At 40.3% G+C, this 15172-nt stretch overlaps 1 protein-coding gene across 1 annotated transcript in view; it reads left to right on the top strand.

The window, feature by feature from the left end:
• SSFA2 (sperm specific antigen 2) overlaps positions 1-15172 on the top strand; it is a 38484-nt gene that overhangs the window by 16498 nt on the left and 6814 nt on the right. The window contains exons 9-14 of the mRNA XM_010015324.1: positions 5097-5188; positions 8360-9574; positions 12092-12172; positions 12513-12640; positions 13665-13815; positions 14942-15007. Of these exons, the coding sequence (XP_010013626.1) occupies positions 5097-5188; positions 8360-9574; positions 12092-12172; positions 12513-12640; positions 13665-13815; positions 14942-15007 (1733 nt within the window). The remainder of the gene's footprint in view (positions 1-5096; positions 5189-8359; positions 9575-12091; positions 12173-12512; positions 12641-13664; positions 13816-14941; positions 15008-15172) is intronic.

Genomic DNA, 15172 nt, shown 5'->3' with positions numbered 1-15172 from the left:
ATGCTTTGTTTCCTGTTCCCAGTAGCTATCTTACCTCCTCTTCCTCCATGCAAGGAAAAAAACAGTCAAGTGGTCTAGTGTGTACCCACTGAAAGGTACCAGCAGTCCTAGCAATGGGTCCTCAGTATGGCAGAAGTGTGACATGCTGGTTCATTTTTCCTAGCTAGTATGTCCCACCCGTTTCTGAATACATTTGGCAAAGGTGAGCAATGACACTTTATTACTATGCACGTATTGCTTAGAGTTTTCTGTAACTTACTTAACAAGAATGCCAATACTTACGCTAAGCCTGCATGTTTCCTAGAAGTCTGAGACCAGCATTTTATTTCACCTGTAATATGCAGAAAGCTTAGGACTTTGTTCTGTATGGGTTTCAATAAAAACCCAGAGAGAGCATTTGGTGGGGAACTTACCCAAAATGTTAAAAAGTGGTAGTCAATTTTTCTCCCTTTTTTTTTTTTCCCCAAGTTGTCCAACCTGAGACAATGTAGAAGCCTGTTTTCTCAGAGTGAGTGCTCACCAAGTTTGAAGGCATTCAGAGTTAATGGTCTCACTAAAAATGCCAGCCATTGTGTCTAAATGTGAAATGCCACTCTCGCTCGCAATCTCTTGAGGTGGTATCCACATGAAATTCAGGCACTGGTCTTCTCTTGCAGCGTGATTTCAGTTGATGGTCCTCATACAAACCCACCTCTTTCAGTGCTGCTGGCCCTACTATACATAAGGACCCATAAACAAAAAGTTGTTCCAGACGACTACTTCCCCTGAAGGAATACATTTGTACTGTCTTGTTTGGTTGGGTTTTTTTTTTCATGGAGAGGTACTTCTGTGTCAATTAGCAGAGTTAATGCTGTGCAGTACAGACTGTTATAAACCTTGCAGTGTCGTTTTACAACCACACAGAGGGCTGTGGATGTTTTCTCTGACACTTACAACAGTTTGTAAGGCATTTTAAGAGGATATATAGTTAGATGTAAAGTATTTGAATTAAATAAAAAAAATAATAATTCTCTTTCCTACTGGAAAACTCTGGAGCGACTTAAGAGATGGTTGAACAACACAGTCTACTGTTGCTTAGACTTCCCGTTAAAGCATGTTTCTCATTTGAGATTAGCTTTGTTTATAGGTGGTAAGATTAAATTTTCAAAGTGGCTTGCAAATGTGTGCTTTGCTGTAATACTTTCTTAAGCACTTTATAGAGGATACAAAGAATTTTGTATCATATCGACTAGCTTGATGTACTTTTTAGATTAGGTCTTCCAGTTGTTACTGAATTGGTTTATCCATCATGCCTAAAAGCAGCATCCTGTTCTTTGTTGTTGCAAACCTCAAATGTAGATAAATTTTTGTTCATGTGGTTTTTCTTAAGAATGTAGTAGACAAGAATGAAAAGCTTCAGTTGCTTATTGCAAAGTGATCTAGAAGGAGGGTTTGTTAGTTAGAAAACAAAATTCTTCCTGACATATTTATAAATTCTTCCATTCCAAAAATGCCCAAACATTTTGTCCAAACAACAAACAAGACAAATATAGGTAATGTAGAGAAGAAAATGTTCTTGAGGCATTGTAATTTGTGTCTGGTTGCTGACATCAGTGGGTCTGTGAAATTTTGAATAGCCACAAATCTGTTTCTTTTGAGGCATCTGACATCAGTAGTCAAAAGCAGTGATTAATTTTGAAAATTTAGTCCTTGAAAGTGAAGAAAGCACATCATCAGCACTTCCTGTCCTTAATATATTATTGTATTTATAGCTCTCTGTGGGTGCAGCTCCACAGGAGATTGGAGATGGGGGAGTGAGAAGAAGACATTTGGAAGATTTAGTATTTGTGGGAGTCTGTGCTTATCTTTCCAGGAGCTAGGAAATCCCAAGGAACTCTTCAGAGTTTCTGCAGCAGGGCTCCCTACTAGGCTATTTTTGGCAGTGCTGAGGTGCAGGGTATGATCTGTATGTGAGAAATAAGCAGCAGATACTTAATCCTGTAATGGAATACTTTATGTAAATTGGGAATGTCGATTTATTAATAATCTTGTGAAATACAAAGTGCAATAGAGCTTTGCCAATACTGCAGGTATAAAAATCATAGATGTTACTTCAGGGGCAGTTTCCACGTATTTCTTCTCCTCTTCTGTGTGAGCAGTCAAGTGATGCAGAAAGTGAAAGACAAGCACCTGATGGGACTGTTATTTGGATTGGTGAGACTAACAGTCCATTGGTAGCTGAATATTATTTTACAATAGATTAGTTATTCCATTATTAGATAATGGTTCTCTGATAAATCTGTGCTCTCATGTTTTGTAAACCATAGACTTGCTTCTTCTTCATCTGTTCTTGTTTAGAACTTTGTCATCTTATTTGATACATTTCTGAATACCCACATTTCTCTGGTATGTATTCAGTGCCTAAATATATTTTTGGGTTTTTTTTGTTTTTTGGGGGTTTTATGCAGTTTAAAACAATAATCCAAGGGGCATTTTTATTTGTGCTGTGTTTAAGTGAGATGTGAGTTTGTTCCTTCTGATTTTGTGCATCTTGGCTGGTTCCTTCTCCTACGCTTTCCTTATTATGCTGTTTCTGACCTCTCCCTAGTTCAGAAGATTTCCCCTGCATAGTGTGGATAATAGCTTTGGGCTGCAGGGTTGGCATCGTGCAATGACCTTTTACAGAATGTAGTTTCCCCGTATCTGCTTGAATTTGAGGACATCCTAGTGCCATAGAGCAGGTTTTACACCTGGATCAGTAGTTGACAAGGAGGGTACATACCATTATGTATCAGTATATCCCAATGTACTAGATGGTATTTCATCTTTACAGAGGCAAACTTTGTGATTTCACTACTGAAGTAGTAGAGATTCCTGTTCTTTAAAAGTTGTTATTGCATTAACATGATAGTGGTATGGTGGAGACGTCTGAGAACTTGCAAGAGTCAAAGGTAAGGTGTGGTACAAGATTACTCACACTTGCAAAAAATGTCTTCTCTACTTTGCTTTACAACATTAAAAAAAAAAAAAAATCCTAGTAGCTCTGCAACACAGAAAGCAAGAGATGACTGTATTAAAGGGGATGTCTCCTTGGGTGTAACCAAAGCAGTTTGAATCTGTTAATACTGTGCTAGTCCCTTGCCACAGATAAAGATGATGAGGCAGGTATGAGTGCCTCTGCTCTAGACTGACCACTTGACTGGCAGTATCTGTCATATAAGGCTTTCAAAGCATGTGCATAAGTAACAAATGCTATAGAAGATGGTCTAAACCAATGATTTTTACTTTTGTACTGTGTCTCCAAGGAAACCAATAATTGATTTGAGATGTATATGCATATATGTATTTTTTATGGCTGTAAAGGAAATATTGACGGAGAAGGAAATAGAAGGGCAGGTCAATATTTTTCTTGAGCAGTAATAAACTTCATGCACATGAAACCAGATGCCAGCATGCACACTGGTGAATTGCTTTATCTGGACTAGTTGGAATCTCCCCTGTGGCTAAGGCTTTTTTCTTTTAAATTAAAATTCACCAAGTAGGAAAAGAGAGAGAGGAGACCAGAGTACAAGACTATTCACATTGGAGAAGGTGGCAGCTTCCCACTAGCCTCAGCTGTAGTGGCAACCTGTTCACGGCATGCTCTTTCAGCCATATTAATTATATTGGGCAGTTATTAAGAGCTAGTCCAGTTCTCAGGAAAGTAATTCCCATTGTCTGCACTGGGATCAGGGTGGGGATGTCTGTCTTGAGGTAGAAAAGTTGTTTTATCATCGCAGGATATTGTGGCTACCATGATAACAGAACAGCAGCACAATTTGAAAGGCACTCCCTCAAAGCTGTGTGAAACTGCTGATACGGAGGCAGTTTGCCTCTCCTGGTGTTCACAAACTTCTGAGCCTGTGCAGGCTTTTATTTCTGTGTTAGTGAAATGTTCATCAAAAGGAATACTAAAAAAAAATTAGTTCTAAATATCCAAGTTTCAAAACAGTTTTCATAATGCATTCCAAAGCACTGAGCTGTGAACTGGGATTAATTATGTGATGACAGTTAAGTGGTTGAAGGAATGTGGGGCAAAATTCTGCACTGAGCCTCTGAGAAGACAGCAGTGAGCACTTGCCCCAGGGTGATGAGGAGGAGGAGGCAGAGGTCTGAGGACTACAGGCCGCTGTGATCTCATCTCGTCTCCAGGCTTTTACACTTCTGCTCAGAACTAGAGGTGAGATATGGTTGTTGCCCATGCTGCCATGTGGCTAAGCAAGACGTTTATGGTGGTGTAACGTAAACCTCACACTTGATGGGTGCCTCCTATGTCTAGTTGAGAGCAACATAATGCAATACTGTACTGCAGAGCTTACTGAGATCTCCTTGAAAAACAGATTTGTGGCTATAGTGCTTGCACCAAAGGAAACCACTCCTGGGTAGCACTGAGGATTTTAGAGCCTCTTTAGGCTATTTTAGCACTTACCCAATGTAAGTAGAAAAGAACAAGCGGGAGGATCTTGAGTATGTAAAATGAGTGCTGGGAATGTGCTTTGGCAGATTGTCCGCTGATGTGTTAGAATGTTTTGTATTTGTCTCCTAAACCATCAGAGGACCATCTCTAGCAGTCTGCAGAGTTCTGCACATCGCCTTCTTTGCTCATGTGATGCTGTTCCTCTGGGCGTATGGGGTGGTGTAGGCTGGCAGGAGGCGAGTGATCTTTATCACCATGATCAGGAGGGGTGGTGAATCTGTACATTTCAATACAAAAGCACCTCTTCCGCTGCCTGCATGTGAATTAACCAGTGATTTGGTTTTGCGAAGGGAGAACTCCAGCGGTGGTAACGTCTGCAGAGTGGGGTTTTTTCCCACAGCACAGGAAAGAAAAATGTAAAAGATGGTTCCTCTTCCACTGCTGCTTGAAGTTTCACAAGTAGGGCTTTGCATGAGAAGAGGTTTTGCTTGAAACAAACAAGTTGTTTCTCTGTATTGTTCAAAGTGGAACTTGAAAAGGAATTGTGTTGTCCACTTAATGTTACTTTGATGTAAAAGGAAAGCATGTATTGAATGTGACCGCGCTTGGAAGGTTGTGATTTGAAAAGTAATTGCAGTTGGGTTTTGCTTGTTTTAAACAGATCAGCTATTACGGACTGCCAGTCAGCACTCTGACAGCAGTGGCTTCGCTGAGGACTCCTCCACAGATTGTTCTCCATTTAATCAGCTTCAGGTAAGGCTCTTAAACTGTGTTTGATATGTTACTGGTTATTGCAGGACAGGAGGGACCTGAGGAAGGCAGGAGGGATGTTGATGTTTGACTGCGATTGTGACTGTCAGTCTAGATCCTATAAAACTTCTAATTTTCAGAGCTGGACCTGCTGAGTCACTTACATAACTGTGTTAAAATTTGAAAGCCTTTCTGGTAGGATAATCTGGGTATACTTGGGCTTGGAATAAGCTTTAAGTTCAGTATGTCTTGTTTGCTGCTTCTAGTGTATCATTTCTCACTGGCTAAGGCTCCAGAATCATAGTCTATTCCTCTCATGACTGTAGTGAGTGGAGTTTAAGGTTATAAAAGACTATAGCTTTTCTGCTGATCATTTAATTTCTTGAATAATTTTTGCTTTCCCACTTTTTTTGCATGTTTTTCTATTTTTTTTATAATTTTTTTTTTCTTAGTTAGCAGCTGACAGAAAGTGAAAATAATTACATTCTAACTTTACTGTGAAGGTGTACTAATGTTTAGTCGATCCTGAGCTCCCACACTCCTTCTTGTTCCAGTTTCTTTGGTCTCGGTCCCAGAACTTTTTGTGATACTGACCAGAGACAGCATGTCTAAAGGGAGGCTTTTGTTCCAGCATGGTGTTCAGGTGTCTGCCCAGTGCACGTGTCTGCGCAGCGTTACACCTTGTATTTAGGGGAGGTGTTTTCTTGCCTCTCCTAAAACATTCACATACTAATAGCCATGATTTGGTCAATCAGCCAGAGAAAAGTCTTGAGTTGGATCCTGGCCTCAAGGTCGTCAGTTAGCTGTCCGTGACCTAAACCGCATCCAGAGGAATACAGAGATGGGATTCTGGATATCACCTCTCACCAGTAATTTCATTTCTATGTTTTGCAGCTGTTGAACTTTTTTAATGCTACTGTATTTACTTTTTATTTGTTTGTTTGTTTTTTGTTGTGACACACCAAATGCTTTAAAATGTGTGGCACTTAACAGGAAGAGATTCCTACCTTACCCATCCATCAACATTGCTTTTCCGTTTTGGCGCTGGTATTCTATGCGTTCCAGTTTAGTAGATTTTCAACTGAGCACCAAAGTGAAAGCCAACACGGTGCTAGCCTTTGTGTCTTCCTTAACCATCAGCTTATTCTTTCCAAGAGCAAGAGAGTGAATAAAGGAAATCATGAACCTGAGTCTCTATAATGAGCATAATAGTCTGAGATACTGTTTCTGCTCTCTACTAAACTGGGACTGCGCTGAAATTGACAGGCATGTTAGAAGGTGGCTCAGATTAGAGCTGCTCACTTCCAACCTTTATATTGCTTGCAGCCTGACTAAGAGTCCATTAAAAGCATGTTGCAAGTAAGTGCTCCTTCACTGGAGACTAGTGGAGTTTATTTGTGTTGGCTGTAAAGGGATGAGATTTTTCTGTTTTCTGTTACGGTGTTTTGAAAAGATGCATTGATACTGCACGAGGTTTGTGCCACAGACTTGCTAGGCTCTCTTCACTGCTTTGTTCGGACCAAGTGTTGAGCTGAATTAAAAAAATATATGGGGTGAATCATGAGATAGGAGGAAATGGGAAGTTGGCAGCTCATGAAGAAAACCTGTGAAAAGATGAAGGGGATACAGAGGGGTATATATCGGTTCTTTAAAGTATGGTAAGTTAGTGCCATCTACTGTTAAATAGTTGACTCTAGCAGCTATAGGATTCCTCTGAAACTCGGGAGAAACCTCAAAAATTGGAATTATATTGCCTTTCACTTCCGACACTCATAATAAAGATTTCTAAGGGAGATGTTGGCATTGAGGTGGGGTATTCTGCAGGGGACTTGTATGTTACCAAAGAAGCTAGAAAAATTCTCCATCCAAGTTTTGTTTGCCTGACTTGTAGGTGAACAAGGTGATGAGGGTTAGAGATGCAGATATGCACACATGTAGCACGTATAATTTCACCTAGACATTACAATATTTTGTTCTTTTAATACCTTTTACTTGAACAGTATCTGACCCTGCACAGTCTTTCATACTAATCTGTGGCTGTGCCAGTTAGTGCAATGTTAAGTATGAACTTAAGAAGATGACCTTCATGACTGAAATCTACTAGATGGCTGGAAAAGACTATTGCCTGTCATACGCCATAAGTAATCTCTCTAGAAGGAACTAAAAGTTGGTGTTCTAATGACAGTGAGAGCTGCAGAAATTAGAGGTGGGAAAGCTTCTCTAAATTTGCACTTCGTGTGTCAGCTATGGTAGACTTCCAAGAACGTACTTTATACCACAAATTCTTATGAAAACATGTCCTTTTGTAAACATACCAGTCAATCAGGCCAGCCTAATGAATATGCTGTGCAATTAGTAGATGGATTTTTTCCTTTTCTCATAGATACTTTTCCTGCCATTTGTTACCTATTGAATTAGCAGCTTCTTCATACATGTGCTCTGTTTAAACTGTGATTTAGAATATAAAGGGGAAGAAGTAGTAGGAGAAAGGAAGGATGGGCATAATAGTGCTGGATGCAGTCTTCAATAGAGATTAGCAGCCTAATGTGAGATTCAGTGTCTCAAACAATTTGGTGACTTAAAATGGGACAAGTATGTGGACAGACTGGTTTTCCTTTTCTTGGTGTTGTCTTGTAATACTAGTTTCACTACAGTCTACAGTTCTCCTCGCTTCTCTGTATGCATTCCCTAATACCACCCTTTGTTTCAGCACTGGCTGAACCTTTATGTATTGTAGTTGTCATGTACTGCCACCCTGCTACCCTTTTCTCATCACTACCTAAAATACTAGCATTTTACTGTTTTTACTCTTTTACTCTGCTGCTATTTCTGTTGTTCTGACAGTAAAGAATTTCTTGTCAAATTGAAGAGATGTATGAATAGTTTGCTCTCCACACACTATCGCCCCCCACCCCCCCCCCCCCCTTTTAATTAAAAACCCCCACATCTCCTTTTGGTGCCATATTTCAATATGCTACTAACTTACCTGATAGCATGGTTCATGGTTTCTTTGTTCTCCATCACTGTTTTTCTTGCATACTAGCTGCATTGTTATTTCTTCTCCGCACCACAATGCCCAATGAATGTGGACTTGGACTCTTAGCCTGACTCCTCAGAAGGCAGTAGTTGAGTCTCTGGTATGTTCACCCCTTTGCTGGCTTGTATCTTTCCTAGGTTCAGGAGTCTTTGCAGGGCATGGGAAGCAGCGCTGACAGCTGTGATAGTGAGACAACCCTGACCTCGCATAGTGAGGAACAGAAGACACCAATAGCCAAGGAACTGCCCTGTTTCAATAGGTTTGAGGAGGAAGAAGATGATGAGGATGAGGAGGATGATGATGATGATGGAGAGGATATTATCTCTCAAGTAGAGGGACAAAAGGTAGGGTCACCTTCTGAAAACAGAAGGAGAGAAGGCAGAAAAATTGTTGGCTATGAAACTGAGCAAAATCAAGAGCGAGAAAGCAAGTCATCTCATATATCGGAGACAGTCCAAGGAGAGGTCAGCTCTAAAGAGGAAGACATTTCCAATGAGCAAAACCAATCGGACCTGCTGGAGGAAGGCAGTGTGTCTGAGTTTCCTCAGTACCACACGCACCATATCCTCAAGTCGATAGGGTCTCTTGAAGGTGGTGGCTCCTCCGCGTCATCTGTGGACAAGGTTCATGTTGCCTTGCAAAGAGCTGAGATGAGGATTGTCAGTACATCTGATTCCAGGGCTGGGTGTGCTCTGCCTAAGTCAAAAGATCTCCTGAGAAAGCAGAGACTCTGGTTTGCTGAATCGGGCTATCCTCTAAGGCGGTCTCAGTCTCTCCCAACTGCATTGCTGAATCCAGTAAAAGTAGTGTCCTCTGTGAATGTACAGTTAACTCCAGGAAAAGAGACTTTGTGCAGTCCTCCTTCCTTTACCTACAAGTACACACGTGTGGAGGAAGATGAGAAAGCGATGTCTGAGAATGACAAAAGTGAGGGTGAGGCAGCCTCCAGCCAGCCGGTGTGCAAATCCACACTGTTTATTGCGCCTTCGTCCTCCAAAAAAGAAATGCCTCAGACTGAGCCATCTGAGGAGCCCAGTCCCACCAGGGTGCAGAGCTGCCCACTGCACACACCGGCACACATGTCCCAGTCGACATGTTCCCTTCACTCCCTCCCTGCCGAATGGCAGGACAGACCGCTCTGCGAGCACGTGAGGACACTGAGCACCCACAGCATCCCAAGCATCTCCGGCTCTTCCTGCAGCACCTTCTTTTCTCCCTTCAGCTGTCCTTTCTCTCCAAGGCATGCTGGATTTCCTCATCGACCTCATGCCATCAACCCACCCTCCACCGTGGAGATGCAGCTGCGCAGGGTCCTACATGACATCAGAAACTCTCTGCAGAACCTCTCACAGGTATGAGGAAGCCAAATTTTGCCCCTGGCCAAAGGGCATTCTTATTTTACCCTTACAGAACCAAAATGTCAACCTGAATATTCCTTTGTGTAGTGTAACGGATCAGGAAAAAATGACATTTTGTGCACGTTTGATTTGCTTCTGTTTTAGGAGCTTCTGTTAAAAATGGCAAGTTATCATCTCTCCAGTGCTCTGCTGTTTTTGCATTTAATTCTGTCTTGTTGCATTTGACCCAGATTGTTTGGGTTTTTGAGGGGGTTTGGGGTTGGTTTTTTTGTTGTTGTTTGTTTTGTTGGGGGTTTTTTTGTTTGGTCCATTTGGTGTTTTTTTTGTTTTTTTTTAAACTTCTGTGGATATTCTTAGGCAGGAGGGAGGAACACTGTACTCTGTAAGCTACTATTTTAAGGTGAGAGTCATTAGCTTTAGATCTGAAAATATGTAGTAACAGTCCTTTGACCTCTCTTCTTTTTGACATACTTTCCATCCAACTGATAAAAATGTGGGTTTTTTGATTGCCAGTCGCATGGCTTCATTGATATCAATAATGATATAAAAAAAAAAATTTATCATAATGGTATCAATGTTGTTTGATCCCTGCATGTTTCTGTGCTGTTTCATGCCAATCTTCTGCACTTTCAGCTCTGGCACTAGTCAAAATGTTCCTGATGTCATCAGTCGTTTATTAAGAATTGGTTTTGTCAGAGCATGTGAAATTTTGTCTGTCTCATCACTCAGAGAAGAAATGTTTTAAAATGCAAGCACACTGGTTTTTTTCCCCCTGCTGGTTTCTGCCACACCTTCTGCTGTTTCCCTCCTAATTGCCAGCTCTCTTTCCTCTGCCATCTCTGAACTTCTGTTCTCTTAGGTGATGATCCAGCTTGGGAGCCTACAAGCTGCTGCAGGAGGCTACATGGGCAGGGCAGTTGCAGACTCTGCTTGTTTATATATGAACACATGAAGACTGTTCAGTTGTGAAGCTTTGACATTTCTGTGGGTTTTACCCAAGAACAAGCATGGGCCTGCCTGCACCCTATTGCAGGCTGTAGGCTGTAGTGGGCATTTTAGACCCCTGTTACTTTGTTTATTTTGTCACTTGTCAAAAGTTAGAGGCTAGTCCAGCCTGACTTTGGTTATATCAGATGGCCCTGCTTCTCAGACCAAACTTTGGTACTGTGACCAGCACAGCAGTGGAAAGCTGCAATCAGCTATGGTTTATGTCAGCTGTGGCTCAAGGTAGATGGTGCCTGAGTGTGTTTGCAGAATTTAACCTTCTTTGTAAAATTCCCTCATGTGGACCAGTCGTGGCCTTGATTTGTGTAAGGTTAGTGTGCTACAGTACTTGTACTGCATATACCATGCTAACTGAACCTGCTGAAGAAGAAAACTCTGTATTGCATCCTGAACTCATACTCAAGCTGATTCAATTTAAAAAAAAAAATAATATAGGAGGGGGTAATAACATCTCCTAGCCCACTTATTCTGCTTCCAGCATATTTTGTTTTGTTCCATTTTGGTGGTTTGGTCCTTCTCATTGCAGAGATGCTGGTTTTCTCCTACAGCATACTCAGCATTGAGTTTGGTATATAGCATACTCAGCAGCTAAAGAAAATATTGAGATATTTCAAATATATGATTCTGATTTTAGGAAGGAATAAAGAGGGGCAGATTAATTCCTGATAGAACAGGGAACAGAGAAAACTGGGAGAGGAAAAACAAAACATCCCCTTGATGTGATCATGTTTGAACAAAACTCCTCTGGATGAATGCGCACAGATCAAATTTTCCATCGCATGTCAATAGTCATTTGAATTATTTCAGAATTAAATTGGACAAGCTGTCTTTTTCACGTTTGAAGAGGTACATGTTTTTGCTGTTTCCACTGTTCTTTGTTGTGCCATGTCACTACAGGTAACAGCCCCATAATTTTATCTGGTTACTGTACATGTTGATGCAACATGCAAATAGAAATTCTTCAACAATCTTGTTTTCATGAGAGGTCTTTAGCATACAGGGGTTTTTGGATGTAGGCAATATAGTGAGATTAAAAACCAAAACCAACAACAAAAAAAAACCCCAAAAACCAAAGTAAGAGCTGAACAAAACCCCACAACAGATGTGACTATGTTCATGATTTGAAAATGGGACTCAGTTCTGGTTTTGGAGTTGTTCTTTTTATCATTAGCTAAGACAATTGAGACTACTGAGTTTTCAGCCATAAAATGCCTGGTACTGGAAAAAGTTAGCTTTTATTCCTAATTAATGTGTCAGGATTAATTTGGTTTTTCACCTGCAGCACGTTTGCATTACATAGCTTTGGCACACATGATTCAAGAGCTGGTGCTGCCATTCTGTAAGGTTTCCTTTTCCCAACACAATATTTACATAGATAGCAGAAATTGCGATACCAGAAAGGCTGTGTTTTAGTGGCTGCTTTTGGAGTATCTGCACGTTTGGGCAGATGAGTTCATAAAGGAGATTGCTGTCTTTCCAATTTCAAATAATTTGTTTGTTCCCTAGTACCCGGTGATGAGGGGTCAGGACCTTTCTGCTGCCACTGGTTACACTACTCAGAGATCATCCATTCTACCTCTCTATGAAGTAAGTGACCCTGTTCACATAATGGTACTTAGTCAAAATATAATACAAAGAAACATTCTAAATATGCCACATATTGTGGTAACTTTGGGCAGTTCCCTGTCTTTGCTTTCAAGAGACAACAGAAGACTGTATCCTGCAAATAACATTTAAAAAGGAATTGTTTTAAATGCGTGGAAATCCTTTCACGTGTTTGCTGCTATGATACATTTGAAAATGTTTTCTTGAATTACTGTCAGTTCACAACATGCAGCCTCTGTAGTATACTGAAGTTGCTGAGGTTCTGCTTGACTGACAGGGCACATCCCCACAATTGTCACTAAATGCCTTTTTTTACCCTCAGAATACTTTCCAGGAGCTACAAGTGGTCAGGCGAAATCTAAACTTATTCAGAACACAAATGATGGATCTGGAATTGACTATGTTACGTCAACAGACAACAGTTTATCAGCACATGACAGAAGAAGAAAGGTAAAATGGGCTTAAAAAGGGAAAATATTCTTTGGGTAGTGTGTCATTGTCCCTGAAATCAGAGCAAATATTCTATTAGTTTCAAATTGAACAGGGTTGGAGCTGAGTTTTTGCCAAAAACTTACTCTCTTCTTTATGTTACCTAATTCTGGAGTTTTTTCTTCTATGTTTCTCCTAATCCCCATTTCTCATTAATTGATTTTTTTTTTTTCCTTCATCCTTTCTCCAAAGTGTTTTTAAAGATACAGATTTTAAAGACTTTTATCATAGGATACGTGAACATAGGATATTGGCAGGGGAAAAAGCCTTAAAGCTTTTCAGCTTGCATCCCACCCCTTCCATCTTTGTAGATATAAATAAAGAATGAACATTGTAGCATTCAGATGCTTTTCCGCTGGACACTGCTTAGAGTGTCCACTACAGATGGCATTCATATTCTGGGTCTTTGTGTTTGGAATCACCGTAAGTCACAGCAGCAGCTGATCTGGAACAGTTTTCAAAACTGCTTATAAATTTACTTAAGTTGAATCATCTTTTGACCAATCACTTTAAAAGTAAACATGCTAGAAATCAGTTAGCCTTCTTAGACAATGGTATCCTGGCCAAAATGTAGCTCTGACTGCATGGGAATCTAGAACCACAAAGGAGAAGTAATACGCAGTTACTGCATTGCTCTGTGATTGTTGTTGTTACTGGTTTTAAATTGGAATTGATTAGATACCTCTGTAAATTCCAATTTCATCTGCTTGCATATATTTAAGTATTTAAAGATAAGATTTTTGGAGAATATTCAGTTACATTATGTTGTTGTCTCCATGAAGTGACATATATTTTCTATAAATGGAGAAAGACTTTTGCTCCATTTAAGCATTATTTTTCCAAGAAAGAGGAATTTTCTGTGTTCCATTTTGAATTCCCTAGTATGAAGTCTTACTGATGGGATTGTCCTGCTCAGTTCTCCTTTTGTGGTGTGCAGCTGAGTTCAGTGAATGCCCTTGTTCTTTCTGTGATGGGCTTGGTATAGATATGAAGCTGATCAGCTACAGAGCTTGAGAAAGTCTGTCCGCATGGAGCTACAGGAGTTAGAGATGCAGTTAGAAGAACGCCTGCTTGCTTTGGAAGACCAGCTGAGAAGTCTGCACATGTCTTCACCTTACAGATCTCAGACACACGTAGTAAGTATTACTTACGCAACAACATTATATATTTTCTCAGTGTAATGTTAATAACTCATAACTGTTAAAACTCTTACAGTGGGATGGTATCTGGAGAATCTGTTGATGACGTGTGTTATCAGGGGATATATGTTTTTTATTTTCAGTCAGTGTTTTGTCTTGGGGAAGAAGTGCGTGAATAGAGGAACATGCGTATCTTCTGGGGTTTTAGGTCTGAGATTTCAGACCTCTTCTATCAGTGCTTTCTTCTTTTGCCTTGTCATGATCCTGAATTCTCACAGTTTTGGTAGGTAGCTGTCATGTCTAAAATCCTTAGGGGATGGTGATGGTCTTTCTTGGAGTTTTCCTACACTGATTTTCTTACTTGTGCAATGAGGGCAGAGAGATGAGAAATGCACAGCGTTTCTCTCCAGAGTGAGGTGTGCTTCCCCTCTAGCTCTGCCAGTCCATGGAACAAAAACTGGGAAAATCCAGTTGCCATCTTTTTTTATTTTTATTTTTTTTTCCTTCCATTGCCTTTTGTAGCTTCTTCAGATGAACATGTGACTCCCCCCCAAACAGTTAGAGAAGCTTTGCTCCCAAAAACGCTCCCCAGAAGCACAAGAAGGGGGATAAGAGAGACACTTGCAGATGCTTATTGGTGGCATGTTGATACACTTTCTCTTCTTTTTCACTCAGTGGAAGACTGTTCCTCTTTTTCTGCTGTGATTCTATCATTAGCCAAACAAAAGAAGCACAGGCGAAAAGTACCATGTGTTCTTCCTGGGTTTAATTCCTCTTTCTTGGCCAATTCTCTTCTGTAGAAGCAGCACAGGCAATGTCTTCCTCTTCAGTGTTTTGTCATGGGAAAAAAATTGAAACCCAAGAACAGGAAAATGTGATTCTACTGTGAACCCAAGCCAAACTTGCATTCTTTGAACCATATAAATATCTTTTTATTTGTAAATCCTTTTATAGAAAAGGGCCAGCTTTAAAAATGACTGAAATAAACTTTCTCCAACCAGCTTTGCTTCCTGTTTCCAAGTTTCTACTTTTACAGAAAGTAGTCTTAGACATGGCATGTTTATATTAGCTTCTGACAGCTCTAAAAAAATCTTCAGTGTATTAACTTGCCTTAATTTTTCAGGGTATGTATGGAAGCAGAAGCGCTGAAAATCTATCATGCCCTTCTCCATTGAATGTCATTGAACCAGTAAGTAATTGTTGTATGCTGTGTATTTTACTAAGAAAAAGAACCAGTAATGGAGTTCTGAAAAAAGGTGCCAGGAGATTCATTTGACACATAATCTTGGAAATACTTTACACACTTGAGTTGTTCTGTTGAGAACAGCTGCATTTTCCCTTAAGAAAATTTAAC

The sequence above is a fragment of the Nestor notabilis genome, unplaced genomic scaffold, assembly GCF_000696875.1.
Source record: "Nestor notabilis isolate BGI_N333 unplaced genomic scaffold, ASM69687v1 scaffold30165, whole genome shotgun sequence".
In the NCBI taxonomy this organism is placed as follows: domain Eukaryota; kingdom Metazoa; phylum Chordata; class Aves; order Psittaciformes; family Psittacidae; genus Nestor; species Nestor notabilis.
Note: the sequence above shows the minus strand (reverse complement) of the source record. Positions and strands in the feature narration are given on the sequence as shown.